Genomic DNA, 15184 nt, shown 5'->3' with positions numbered 1-15184 from the left:
ACAAAGCAAAGATAAACAAATTTAGACATTGAAAACAAAAGAAAGAAAACACCTAAAAACGCTCCAACAATCCAACTTGAATGGCAAACACGTTCAAGGGTCCTCATTCTTCTCTTTGTTGCGGCACAAGGTGTGGTTTGATGGATAAGTGGTAAATTATGGTGGTGGATGGATATAGGTCAGTTATGGTGAAAGGTAGATGGGTGGATTGTGTTCTCTTTGGTTTTCTTCTCCCTTGTTATGGTGAAGGGTGGATGTATTTATAGGCTAGGGAGAGGAGTGTATGGAGTTGTAATGAGTGGATGTAATGGGTGTAGTGGGTGAGTGTTGTGGTAATGAGTGGATGTAATGGGTGTAGTGGGTGAGTGTTGTTGGGTGGTTGAAATGAGTGGGTGTAGTGGTAGGTGAATGTGTTAGGTGGTTGTAATGAGTGGATGTAATGGGTGTAGTGGGTGGATGTTTGGTAATGAGTGGATGTAATGGGTGTAGTGGGTGGATGTTTGGAGTTGTAGGTCAACACACTTGCACACACACATGCTGATTTTTAGCCTTCAAATCTTCAAAAACATCCATCCTCATGTCTCCATGCTTGCACTATCCAATCTTGGCTCAAAAATGCTCTAAAATGCTTCAAAATGCACTTTCTTGCCAACTTTGTTATTATGACCTACAAATACACGAAAATAGCTTAAAATACATAATTAACTAAGAAATAACAACACAAATGCACAAGAACAAGCTAACTAAGTCGCATAAATATGCTCCTACCCCCACACTTAGCTTTTGCTAGTCCTCGAGTAAAACAAAAGAAATAAAACGAAACAAAACAAACAAAACATAACCTAACCTTCCAACATTTGCCTCAGGGATTTTCAATGAAACATGACATACCAAAGATCACCACTTACATAGAATTAAGCATTCCTTACCCTCGAGCATACTTAATCATAGTCACCATTCACTAGCTCACATTTAATCAATTAAAACAGCATTATGAATATAGTAACATGCCTTGAGAATTTCCTCAATTCCTTACTAGATACACTCTTATTTTCACACAAGAATTTCAGACTACACTCCCTATACTAGGTATATGTGAGAAGATTGATGTAAACATGAAAACTAGTACTCACATATGTTTTTCTACAAAGAAGCAATTTCTGGAATTATTAATTCATGTATTTATATGATCTCATGAATGGAATGCTACTACTTAGATGCGAGAACCAGTGACACCATATGCTCATATCAATTTCAAACTCCACAAATTGAAACACATAACACTCAAGATTGAAGTTAAGGGTTGTAACATGGCTTGGGGGTAATGGCTAACAAAAAAAGGATAGGAATAACAAACATTCTAAAAGCAATAGTAAGCAACGTAATGAAATAGACGCTTGGAATTTACTTAATAATGCAGAAATTAACTTTTAAACACAACGGGAAGATTCAAGCAGTACTTAGGGCCGAATTCAATGTTTTGGACCCTTTCTTCAACAAACAACACTTTAGAGCTATTTTTCACCACTTTTCTTCTTTTCATTCTATTTTCCACGAATGTTTCTTTTTTTTTTCTTTTTCTTTTCTACCCGTGCCTTATTAAGGACTTTGGCGCACACACACACACAAGAATCACTTCCCCCACACTTGTTTTTCTGCAAAAGTTCAACAAAAGGAATTCCTTCTAAATTATGTTTTACTATGCTTTAAGAACAATGGTATGAATGGTCCTAATCTAGGCTAGGTGAGGATAGTGTGGGTTAACAAAGAACATAGGCTACACAAGGCTCAACGGGGTTAAACTTAAACACATAATGAACGGGATAGGCTTTTTGGCTCTTGGCTCACTAAACAACTTCATCTTGAATATGTGTTATGCAAATCAAAAACATGCTTTGAATGAAATAGGCATGAGTTCTAGCATTTGGAACTAAATGATGAAACGCCTTCTAAGTAGCAACCAAGCAAAGAATAATGAGATCATGCAACGACTTTAGAAAACAAAAAAAATTGCACAGATTAATAACTCTCCAAATAAACGTTTAGGCCCAAGTCTCTCAAGGATGTAACGTTAGTTTGAGTTCCTTCTTTCAAGCATGTTGCAAAAAAAAACTGATTTTTCCTTTTATGATTGCATGTGAATTCATAAATTATAACCACAACCAAGCATACACCAAAGAGTAAATCAAATTTTCATCCATGTTTATAACTCTCTTTAACAGTCATGTAATTAAAAACCAAATCCTCATCATTGTGTTGGAAGGTACCCTAAGACACAAACAAACATACAAAAACAATTTTTCAAATTTTTATGAGATTTTCGGATTTTTATGTCAAAACACACTGAAACACTCCAAAACAACTTAAAACACTTAAAACAGCAAGGAACAACACTAGAAGTAATGGGTGATAAACTCCTACGAATTTCATGCAAAACAATGGTTACCCCCCCCCCACACTTAAATCAAACATTGTCCTCAATGTTTCAAGCATAAACTCACACAAACAAACAACGAATAAACATGACAAGTATGGCAAAGTAAAAATTACACAGAGTAGAGTTTAAGAACGCAAATTTGGTTTTGGAGATAGATGATCTTGTTATTTTTCCACAGCTTTGATCTCGAACTGGTTTGGAATTCTGAGCGAGGAATATGATAGTTCCTTGGTTTCAAATCAGACTCCTTCTGCTGGGTTGATTTGATTGTGCAGTCTGCATTCTTCTCTGCTTGTTTCTTCTGCACGCTGGGAAGGCACGAGGTAAAGGTGTTGGTCTGTTTCTTTCTTCAATCTTTCCAAGTGCCCACCTCTTACTTTCTTTCTCCTTGTCCTTAGCTGAGGATGAATTGGCAAATTATCTCCACATGCTTCGAGGTATTATTTTCACTTCCCTTATCTGTTCCTCAGGCAGATATGGTAGATGAAGAGGAAGCATAAAATGATGAAGATGAGTACTCGAGTGCAAGGCTAGGTAAGCAATCAGGAAGGGGTTCCAGGCAGTCGGTTCCAAATCGGAAAATTGATACCAAGTGCTGGCTGATTGCTCTCTTTCTCCTTGTCTTAAAACAACGACAAGGAGAAGGACAGAGAGAAAGCATGATATGAGATACTCTTGCTTTCAACCTTCATGATATGAAATACTTTTGCTTTGAATGGGTTGTTTGCAGAGGTACCCCAAGGAATAAGGAACACTGAGTGACTCGAGAGGGTTTGTTGGAAAGGCATTCTCGGAGATGACGGAAGGTAATGTATGTCTGCCTTGCCATGGAGGGTGAAGGTCGACATTTATAGGAAATAATAACAGGTACTGTTATTTCACTCTTGTCGGCAACCGTTGGATGATTGAATAGTAAACTTAACGTGCTTTCTACTTCACAAGAGATCTTCGACAGATTGCCCGTAATTTCCGTAAAGCTGACTGTGCATGTGACAGACGCTAACACGTCTGGAAAAGTAAGTGCCTCTTCGATATCTGGAATCGGCGCTTCAACAAACTGCCCGTGATTTCTGTAAAGCTGACTCTGCATGTGACAGATGTTGACACGTCTGGAAAAATGCTTCGACAAACTGCCCGTGATTTCCGCAAAGCTTACTCTGCATGTGACAGATGCTGACACGTCTGGAAAAGAAGATTGGCCGTGGTTTCTAAGTAAGCCCAGCTTTTGAGAAAGCTAGCGCCTCTTTGATTTTTTAGTTGGTCTCTTCGATTTCTGAGCTCGCCTCTTCGATCTCTGAAATCCCATCGAGTGCTGATTTTTATAGAGGTACGCAGAACGTTCAAAGCACACTTGAATTTCTGCCTGTAGAAACTCCCTTATTGCACTTCTACGATCTTGACTTGTCCGACCTCTTCTTTCTTTAACACCTCTGAAAATGTCTGGCCCCTCCGATTGTCGTTTTGACTTGAACCTTGGTGAAGAGGCAGTCCCACCTTCTCCAGACAACATATGGCGCCCATCTTTCATATCCCCTACTGGTCCCCTTACCGTTGGGGATTCGGTGATGAAGAATGACCTGACTGCTGCGGTGGTGGCCCGGAACCTTGTCACTCCTAAAGATAACAGACTGTTTTCAAAACGGTCTGATAAGTTGGCTGTTAAGGAGTCTCTGGCTCTTAGTGTGCAGTGTGAGGGTTCTGTGTCCAACATGGCCCAACGCCTATTTGCTCGAACCCGTCAAGTTGAATCGTTGGCGGCTGAAGTGATGAGTCTCAAACAGGAGATTAAAGGGCTCAAGCATGAGAATAAACAGTTGCACAAGCTCGCACACAACTATGCCACAAACATGAAGAGGAAAATTGACCAGATGCAGGAATCTGATGGTCAGATTTTACTTGATCATCGGAGGTTTGTGGGTTTGTTCCAACAACATTTGCCTTCGTCTTCTGGGGCTGTACCATGTAATGAAGCTCCAAATGATCAACCTCCGATGCCTCATCCTTCTGGGGCTCCGCCGACTGCTGAGGCTCCGCCGACTACTGAGACTTCTCCTAAGCAGCCTTTGTGAAGGCTCCCTCTTGTATTTATCTGCTTAATGTTCCTTTCTTTTTTATGAATGTAAAAATACTTTGCATAACTGTCAGTGTTTCAAAAATAAACCCACACTAAAAACAATTAAACAAGCAACAAATAAAAATGACAATCATGGCAAAATAAAACAACAAAAAAAGGAAGGTTTTTAGAAACGCAAAACTGATTGTGGAGCAATTCAAAAATCTTCCTTATTTGAATACATGGGTTGCCTCCCAATAAGTGCTTGCTTTAACGTCTTGCAGCCGGACGATACCTCCAGTCACACTCCTCTAGGTCCCATGGCATGGAAGTGATCTTCAAATGGAAGGTGATACTTGAAGTGATCGGGCAATGGTGTAAATTCTAGTGTGGGTGCCTGAATCATCAAAATCAGCAAGTTAGTGGAAAACGTATGTAAAATTGGAGAAGATGACTTACTTGCTTTGTCTAACAAGAACTCAATGACAAACACCACTTCTTTGAAAGTTTCAGGGATATTGGACTTGGCCAGATTGAATGTGATGGTTGGGACTTGTCCCGTGTCATAGAATTCAACTTCTTTAGGAATGGTTGTCTCAATCACATCCTCTTTGATGCATTCTACATCTTCTCCAGCCACTACTTTCTCTTGAATCATTCTTCTTGGTGTACAAAGTCCTTTGAACATTTCAACACAATCTGGAACTTGATTTGTTGCACCAAGAATTGGAATATCATTTTGCACCTTTAGGAAGGCTTCCACGATGTTTTTTTTACTCTCTTCTTTCTTGGGAATCAAAAACCTGCAAGGAAAAGGGATGTTCGGAGGAATAACATTAGAATGAACTGAAATTGGGACGTCCTTACTTGTGGTGGGTGGTTTAGAGGGCTTAGGGGGTTGCGGCAAGGGTTGTTCTACCATTTTCGTGTGTATGTCTTCTTCCTCATCCTCAATCAGCAGCTCCTCATCCACTTCTATGCTATGTTTGGATGTTTTTAGGTTAGCTCCAACCTCCATAGCACTTCCCAAAGTGATAGCATCATGGATTTCAAAATCTTCCTTCGAATTTTCAATAGTTGAGTTGGGGAGTTCACTTTGCTCTTGAATTTGTGCCATGAACTCCATAATCTGCCCAGTTTGCTTCTCCAATTCACCCGTCTTCTTGGCTTGATTTTGCATCTCTTTGTTTTGATTTTCTACTTCCTGGTTCAAAGATGTGAGTAACTTATTAAACATATCATTATCCAAAGACGTACCTGAATTGAATTGGGCAGATTGTTGTGGTGGCTGTGATGGTTCATATGGCCAGTGATAGAACTCCTTCGATGGCGGCAAATATTCTTCTTGTTGTGAGCCCTGCACCAAAGAGTTTAATTCATTAAGAATTTGATTGTAATCTATTGACGAATCTGAGTTTGATTGGGCATATTGTATATGAGGTTGTAGTGGCTGCATAGGTCTTGAATAGAACTCCTCATATGGCTGCCAATATGCTTCGTGTTGAACTTGTTGAGCTTCCCACCACATAGAGTTTGAATGATCACTCCAATCTCTTTGTGGACATTGATTGGCTTGATATCCTTGCTTATAAGACGCACCAGATGTAGGGACACTTTGCATTGTGGTCCTTTCGGCATACTGCCACAATTGAGAAGTAAGATTTGCCAATTGAGCGTGAATGCTAGCAAAATCCATGTCCTACTTCTTTAGTATCTTAAATCAAAGAAAGAGAACTAAATCAAATATCAAAAATTAAAATAAACAAAACAAAACCAAATAAGAAACTAAAAACAAATGACACGAAAAGAAACAAAGTCAGTAACTAAAACAAAAGACACGTAAAAGAAATAAAAAGAAACAACGGGGGATTAGCAAAGTTGCTAATCCCCGGCAACGGCGCCAAAAATTTGATGCGAAAATTAACTTAACACACAAATTAAACCCTCTTATATCAATTGTAGTAAAGAATGTAAGTAGGGATCGTTCTGGACCGGGGATTAGGAGGGCTTGCTAATAACCTCTAAACTGACTTAAAAACATATAAACAAAGTTAAAAACACTAAACTAAACTCAAAGAACTCAAAACAACTAATTAGATTCAAACTAGACACTAAGAATGACTTTGGACGAAAATTGATTTTATCTTGACTTAAAACACTTAAAAACACAATCTAAAATAAGTACTAACTAACAGACACTTAAAAGTAAAGGGGGATTTGGTTTTGGATGAATTTAAGTAAAAACAAGTAACTAAAGACTTAAAACAGATTTTGGACGAATTTGGTGATTTGAATGGATGATAGGCTAGCTAGAAGGTCTTTCTCCACACATAACACACTTGCATATAAAACGATTTCCAGTTGCTTTTCAATAAACCATGAACCTCAACACCCCAAATTAATTAGGTACGATTAAATTAATCCTCAGATTTTCCTAATTTCATTGAATTGGATGATTGCATACAACAACCCAAAGCATTCCCCACAAGTTCCCTACATGAATTGCATAATAGAGATACAAGCAAGAATCATTAAGTTCTATGAAAATCATAAGCATTGACGAAACACTTGTAACTATGAATTGCATGAAACTTATGCCAAGAATTTACTTAACACGGTTGTGACGAACAACATTTACTACTTGTGAATATAAGTTCATAACGATTAGGTGAAACTCCCTTATATCCTAGCATCATATTTATGCATGGAAATTAAGCGTGCACTCTCAAACAACATACACAAATCAGTTTTAATTCAAATGGATAAGTAAATTGAATTCACAACTTATGAATCACAACTGATAGTAATCAAACCATATTGCAAGCATGAACATGGTTTCGAATTCCCCGCTAGCTAAGGGGGGTTTAGTTCCTCATACTTACAAAGCAAAAATAAACAAATTTAGACATTGAAAACAAAAGAAAGAAAACACCTAAAAACGCTCCAACAATCCAACTTGAATGGCAAACACGTCCAAGGGTCCTCCTTCTTCTCTTTGTTGCGGCACAAGGTATGGTTTGATGGATGAGTGGTAAATTATGGTGGTGGATGGATATAGGTGAGTTATGGTGAAGGGTGGATGGGTGGATGGGTGGATTGTGTTCTCTTTGGTTTTCTTCTCCCTTGTTATGGTGAAGGGTGGATGTATTTATAGGCTAGGGAGAGGAGTGTATGGAGTTGTAATGAGTGGATGTAATAGGTGTAGTGGGTGAGTGTTGTTGGGTGGTTGAAATGAGTGGGTGTAGTGGTAGGTGAATGTGTTAGGTGGTTGTAATGAGTGGATGTAATGGGTGTAGTGGGTGGATGTTTGGTAATGAGTGGATGTAATGGGTGTAATGGGTGAGTATTGTGGTAATGAGTGGATGTAATAGGTGTAGTGTGTGAGTGTTGTGGTAATGAGTGGATGTAATGGGTGTAGTGGGTGGATGTTTGGAGTTGTAGGTCAACACACTTGCACACACACATGCTGATTTTTAGCCTTCAAATCTTCAAAAACGTCCATCCTCATGTCTCCATGCTTGCACTATCCAATCTTGGCTCAAAAATGCTCTAAAATGCTCCAAAATGCACTTTCTTGCCAACTTTGTTATTATGACCTACAAACACACGAAAATAGTTTAAAATACATAATTAACTAAGAAATAACAACACAAATGCACAAGAACAAGCTAACTAAGTCGCATAAATATGCTCCTATCATAAACCCACAAAGTGTCTCCTAACTTCTCATGCCACTTCTCTGGACTATCTGCCACCATTCTTTTACTAATGTTTACCAAGATCTTGTTGCTGGCCTCTGCTTGACCATTTGACTGGGGATAGTAAGGACTAGATTGGATCATCTTTATCTTGAACTTACTTGCAAATTCTTCTACTTCCTTTGAAATAAAAGATGGCCCGCAGTCTGTGACAATTGTCTCGGGCACCCCATATCTGTGAAAGATCTTGGTCTCAATGAACTTCTTTACTACAGTTGAGGTGATAGTTTTGACAGCTGAAGCTTCTACCCACTTAGTGAAGTAATCTGTTGCCACAATTATGAATGTATGCCCCCCGCTAGAAGCTAGGTAAATTTACCTGATGAAGTCCATTGCTCATCCTCTGAAGGGCCAAGGTTTGACCACAGGGTTCAAGGGTATTGAGGGCACATATTAGAGATGTCCATGCACTCATCTCTCCTCGAAGAAAAGTTCAGTATGCAAGCCTGCCCGAGGGCGATAAAGGTCATTGACAAACGGCGCATATGTCACATCTCGGCCCGGGCCACCACCACATCCCAGGCTCGACTCCACCGTAGCACGATATTGTTCGCTTTGGGCCCTGACCACGCCCTCACAGTTTTGTTTCTAGGAACTCACACGAGAACTTCTCGGTGGGTCACCCATCATGGGATTGTTCTCACGCGAACTCGCTTAACTTCTGAGTTCCGATGGAACCCGAAGCTAATGAGCTCCCAAAAGGTCTCGTGCTAGGTAGAGATGAGAATATACATATAAGGCTTACAGGATCCACTCCCCTGGGCGATGTGGGATGTTACAATCCTCCCCTCTTAGGGGCCCGAAGTCCTCGTCGGCACACTTCCGGCCAAGGATTGGCTCTGATACCAAATTGTCACGCCCCAAGCCAAGGATTAACGTAAACCTTGGTTCAGAACGCGAATCACACCTTAATTATAATCTTAACTAATATAATTATGAATGTGACTTGAAATAAAAGCATGTATAACTCTCTTGGAATAAAATTCAAATTGAACTGAATAACATATTATTGAAAGTTTTAGCCAAAATTACAACTTATGAACTACTCAGAGTTCACACAAAAGTACTTCTTTATTCAAACAAGAGAGCAAAAGCCAACAAGCTCATCTTTTTATTTCTTTATACATAGTTACACAACAGACAGCAAGCAGACTTTTAGGTTTCTGATTCTGTACCTGCAAAATTTCGTTAGGGTGAGCTTAAAAAGCTCAGTAGGGACATATACCTTCATTACTAAAATAATAAAGTATAATTAATATAGCAGTATTAAAACCAAAATCAGAACGATGCGTAAGAATGCAATGCAAATGCCTTAACTATACCCGTTAATCCACATAACTAAACACCCAGACCTTGTACGTCCTATTCCGTACTTATACCACTTAATCCCGAGTGTTTAAATATATGAAATAACCCCCATCCCTAAACATTCCCGAACTCCCCTTTTGTGAGTCATCTTGCCTAAACTCTTCGTCTCCAGTTCCGAATTACCCTTAAAGAATCTGTGCACTGTGGGCTCGCCTGAGACATGGTACCTACTAAAAGTTTGGCTCAACTACACAAAAACTAATAGTCACAACCTTAGATTCCCGAAGTTCTTTCCAACAATCAAACTTTACTCCCACACCATAGATTTAAATTGCATTTCAAACATTTATACTCAAACAACCACAAGAAACAATATTCATATTCAATTTGAATTCAATAAGTATATCAAACTTGTATGTGTACTTAAGTAAGAAATAATTAAATTAATACATATAGAAGGTTTCCCAGAACCCCCTACCTTGAATTCGATTAATTTTGTTCCTCTGAAGAACCTAATCGGAACACAAAAATACAACCAAAAGTACAAACACAAGTAACACATTAGAAACCAAACTAAGTGTTCAATCACAAAATTGATATTATCTAAAGAAAGTACATAAATTATGGAATCTTATAACTCAAATAATGTCACTCAAATCAACTAAAGAAGACTAGAAAGGAATCTGGAAAAGAAATTAGGTGTGGTAAAAACAGTACTTTGCATCTCGACAAAATCTGCAGAAAACAGCACTATTGAACCAAGTTTAGACTCCTTTTCGAACATTCAAAACTAAACCAAATCATATAATATTGAATGGGTTTTGAAGTTTGTGTTCTGTACTTTAAAAGCATATAAAGTTTTGTAGAAAACGGAGCTCTAAATTGGAAGTTATGCCAAAAGAAAATTGGAGTCTTGAAACTGGAAACCCAGTTTTCTGCTGCTGTTTGGCAGCTCACGACCCAAGTTTAAATAAGGTTTTGATCAATCAAAACTCAACGGAACTGAGTGAAAACAATTGGGTTACGATCATGGAAATATGTATTTTCAAAACACAAAACATTTTCTCTAAAGGAGCACATAAAGACCTATAAATTAAGAGCAAAATAAGGCTACTCGAAACTTGAGTTTTCTCTGCAAAAAAATCAATTTTCTGCATATTACATGATAGTACACTTCCAGTTCATATAACAAAACCCGAAATACTTCCAGGTAGTCCAAAAATCATGTATACAACACCCAAATATAACATGACTCAAAATTAACAAGAAATTAACCTTTTGAAACAAACCCTTGATCAAGAAATTTGATCTACACACCCAATTCGAATTACCCAACTCTAATTCAAGTTCAGATTGGTTCATTGAACAGTAGAAAACCCTAAATAAAACTAAGAACTCCAAATATATCTCATGGCAATTTCAATTCAACTAAGGAAATTAAATTTGAAAAATCTAAATAATCAAGGAACAAGAAATTTACCCTTCAAATCTCTAAATCCTTCCTTCAAAATCATGTTCTCTATCTCTCAATTTCTCTGCCCCCTTTTTTATTTCTGATGTTTTCCCACTTCTCTGCAACCCCTTTTATAGTTTCTCTAATCCTACTCAATCCTATCAGAGTCATGATGAAAACCTAGCTTCCTAGGCCATCCACCTCCTGCTTCTAGACCTCTGTGTCTCTTCTCAGTTCATCCTCTACCGAACACACTCCTTAGTGCAATAGGAGATGAGCAACTCTCTATAACACACTCCTTTGATCAATCAAATCTCGACTTATCACAAGATTTCCTAATCTCTATCCGATTTGGGTAAGAAGAAAGAAGAATTTTTTTTATTAATTTTTTTTTCTTTCCTAAAGCTGTGGAAGAGCCACCTCCTCCCAGCTTCTTTGTTTCCATTGCACAGAAAGGAAGAACGTGAAAGAACGTTCTTTTCCTTTCTTTTGTAAAATATATTTATTTATTTACTTTTAAATACTATTTCATTGATATACCCAAAAATAAATCCTTATTTGTACCCTAAAACAATTATAATAATAACAATAATAAAAAATCTCATAAATAAAAAGTATAGTATTAAAAGCTATTACACAAATAAAAACTAAGTAGACTAAAATTTTGTATAAAAACAATTATAATCACACTTCACTCTTAATTAAACGAAGGATATTACAATCTACCCTCCTTAAAAGAAATTTCGTCCTCGAAATTTAAACTTACCCGAAACAATGAAAAGTTCTGGATATTTCATACGCATTTCTTTCTCTAACTCCCATGTAGCTTCCTCTACATTACTCTCGCGCGAACTTCTCAATTGGTCACCCATCATGGGATTGTTCTCGCGCAAACTCGCTTAACTTCGAAGTTCCAATGGAACCCGAAGCCAGTGAGCTCCCAAAAGGCCTCGTGCTAGGTAGAGATGAGAATATACATATAAGGCTTATAGGATCCACTCCCCTAGGCGATGTGGGATGTTACAATCATCCCCCCTTAGGGGCCCGACGTCCTCGTCGGCACACTTCCGGCCAAGGATTGGCTCTGATACCAATTGACACGTCCCAACCCGGGCCCCCACCACATCCCGAGCTTGGCTCCACCATAGCACGATATTGTCCGCTTAGGGCCCCGACCACGCCTTCATGATTTTGTTTCTAGAAACTCACATGAGAACTTCTCAGTGGGTCACTCATTATGGGATTGCTCTCGTGCGAACTCACTTAACTTTGGAGTTCCTATGGAACCCGAAGCCAGTGAGCTCCCAAAAGGCCTCGTGCTAGGTAAAGATGAGAATATATATATATATATATATATATATATATATATATATATATATATATATAAGGCTTACAGGATCCACTCCCCTGGGCAATGTGAGATGTTACAGCATGGTGGAAATCCCCTCACCAGTCTCACAAGAAGATTGAGTTCGAGCAACTTTGGGTGCCACTGAGTAGAGTTGAAGGAAGAATATGAAGAAAGTTAAGACTAGGAGCAAGAATTAAGAACAAAAGAGTACTGGGAAAGTTGAAGAATCTGGGAAGTTCTGGAAATTCGAAGGTTTGGGAATGCTAAGGTAGTTGGCCGAAGGGTTTAAGTGAGCATTATATAGTAAACGGTTAGTTAACGTTGGACATGATGGGTTAGTGCAAAGGTTTTGTTAAACAACAACCATCTTAAATGGTGCAAATCCCGAGTGAAGGCATGCGGCGATGGTTTAATCATTATTAACGTCTCGATTGGCAGACTCAACAATGATTAAAGGGAGCACTATTTTGGTTAATATTTGAACATTGGGCTTAAGTAAAAGAAAGTCCAAGGATGCCAATTAAAAGGGGACTTACCCGAAGCCCAGCATTAAACCCATAAGCAAATTAAGGCTTTCTCAGCCAAGAGACATAAGCCACGTGCACGTGTCTATAAGTGAAGTGACAAGTGATGAAGATTAACCTACTATTAGCCAAAGAACATTTTTCATTTGCATTGCAAGTAAGAAAGTTGACAACTCACTACCCTCCAAGTCTTTTGGGCAAGAGCAAAAGTTACAGCAGTCGGGCTACATTGCTTATAAAAGGAAGAAGAGACAACGGGGGCAAGGACACTCAAACAAATAATCAAATCAACTTACTCAAATCAGCTCATCAATCTCCTTGTAGACATTTAGCTTTAGCCAAGCATCCTTTGATTTCCTTCTTTATTAGCTCTGCTGCTCACTAGTAGTATCAATCTCATTTGTAGTTTTATTTACAACCCTCAAAGTCATTCCCCAAACCACCAGAAATTGCTACAAGACGAGAGCAACTTGCCCGATCCCTCGCGAACAAGCTCAAACCTTGTATTTGGCATCCCTTTGTACTTAAAATGCTTTGTACTTTAAATAAATACATTTCTGTACAATTCATTTCCAGTCATTTAATTTCCTCAGTCATTCGTACTTTCAGCAACCTTGTCATTTAGTTGTTACAGTTCTCCATATAAGTAAAGTCCTTATCTTTAAGGCAAAAAAATAACCTTGATTTGAGCCACTCTCACTCAATGGCACAATCTCTTGATTAGAAGTCAAACTTAAGCGCAACCTCAATCATTCAAAACTCATCTACTAGCGGTTGCGAGGGGTTGATTAGGTTGAATAACTTCGATAGGGCTTGTGCTGTTGTATTTTATATACAAAATTTAATCTTTAGTTATTTGTTCATTGCACATCAGTTTCTCGTTTTGTAGGTGTACTTTTGTACATAAAATACTCGTAACACTGTGATTTGCATGTACATAAAATACTCGTAACACTGTGATTTGCAGTTACAGAGGATTACTCCAACGTTCTTTAATGTACTACAATTGGATCAAAGTATGAATCGTAATTTGTAGATTAATGATGAAGGGTCTTAAAATCTTGACCAGTTAAAAGAATTACAACGAAACGACGCTGTTTCGAAGAAACATGAAACTGCGGAATGATAAACAAACCCAGCAGAAGCATATGAACAATCTCTCAATACGCTCGAACAGATGGCCCACTCGAAGCAGAAGACTTGGAATCCCGCTCACTCTTCCCGCATTCTTTCCCTTTCCTCGAAGCAAAAGCAGCCATGAACCTGTCGTTCCAGCTGACGCCATTACCCGCCAGCAACGACGGCTGAGCTGCCGTTTGCTTCCTGCAAACATGGTCGGCCGGGAACCGGTGCTTGAGGCAGACCTTGATCTGGCAGGTTTTGCAGGTGCTGGTATTAGAAAAGGTGAGAGTCTCCTTGCACCGGCGAACGGGACAGGTGGGCTTCTTCTTGTTTTTGGGGTCGCAATTCCCGGACTTGGCGTGCTTCTGCAACAGCAATTTGTGGTCTTGTTCGCCGTCGCAGCCTGTGGTTTCTACGGAGGCGGAGCAGATTTCGCAAACCACCACCTTTCTGCTGTTGTGGTCCGATTTGGGGCACTCGTGGGACTTGTAAGACCGATGCTCAACGCAGAAAACCTTACGGCAACCGTCGCATTGGAAGGGGAGGAAATCGAGTTGGTGGCAATCGGAGAGCTGGCAGTGTCGACCCAAATCCGGAAAAGCTTCTGTTCCTCCCATCATCCTGATCGTAATTTGATTTTTCAGTTTGTTAAATTTTGAAAAGAAACACAATTCGTAAGCAAAAGGGGGGAATTTAAATTTTATTTATAGAGGGAGAGGGGTCGGTTCAGGGGTTGGCTTGCGGGAAAAGCTAAAGCCAAAAGCCAGGTTTGACTCGGATTCCACACGGTGTCGCACGATGCTCCTTCCTTCGCTCCTACAATTTGTAGTTTGTACGCGTCATCGCAAACGCTGACACGGAACGAAAGGACCCACGCCACCCACCTGTTGGACCATCCTTGCAAAAGGGTGAGGATTCTCCCCCGGATCATTTTTGTAAAGATTTCGAAAAATTTTAAATTACATTTGTTCATTATATATTGTGCGATCAGAAATCATTGTAAATTTTTTTTATCTAAATTGAAAATACACAGTACTTGACAAAAATTGACTGTACAATTTACGATGAACGGAATCCTTACAAAGAGGATTAGGACATACATCCCCCCAACGTATTTTTCGATCAATTCACTTCAGCTCTCCAACTCATCGTGAAATGTTGTTCGATGATCAAGATGT

The 15184-nt window shown here is 39.0% G+C and overlaps 1 protein-coding gene across 1 annotated transcript; it reads right to left on the bottom strand.

The window, feature by feature from the left end:
* Positions 1 to 13895: 13895 nt before the first annotated feature.
* Positions 13896 to 14698, bottom strand: LOC126583593 (zinc finger AN1 domain-containing stress-associated protein 12-like). The gene has a single exon (XM_050248045.1). The coding sequence runs from the start codon at positions 14624 to 14626 to the stop codon at positions 14045 to 14047; it is 582 nt and encodes a 193-aa protein (XP_050104002.1). The 5' UTR covers positions 14627 to 14698; the 3' UTR covers positions 13896 to 14044.
* Between the last annotated feature and the right edge of the window lie 486 nt (positions 14699 to 15184).

The sequence above is a fragment of the Malus sylvestris genome, chromosome 9, assembly GCF_916048215.2.
Source record: "Malus sylvestris chromosome 9, drMalSylv7.2, whole genome shotgun sequence".
Classification (NCBI taxonomy): Eukaryota; Viridiplantae; Streptophyta; class Magnoliopsida; order Rosales; family Rosaceae; genus Malus; species Malus sylvestris.
Note: the sequence above shows the minus strand (reverse complement) of the source record. Positions and strands in the feature narration are given on the sequence as shown.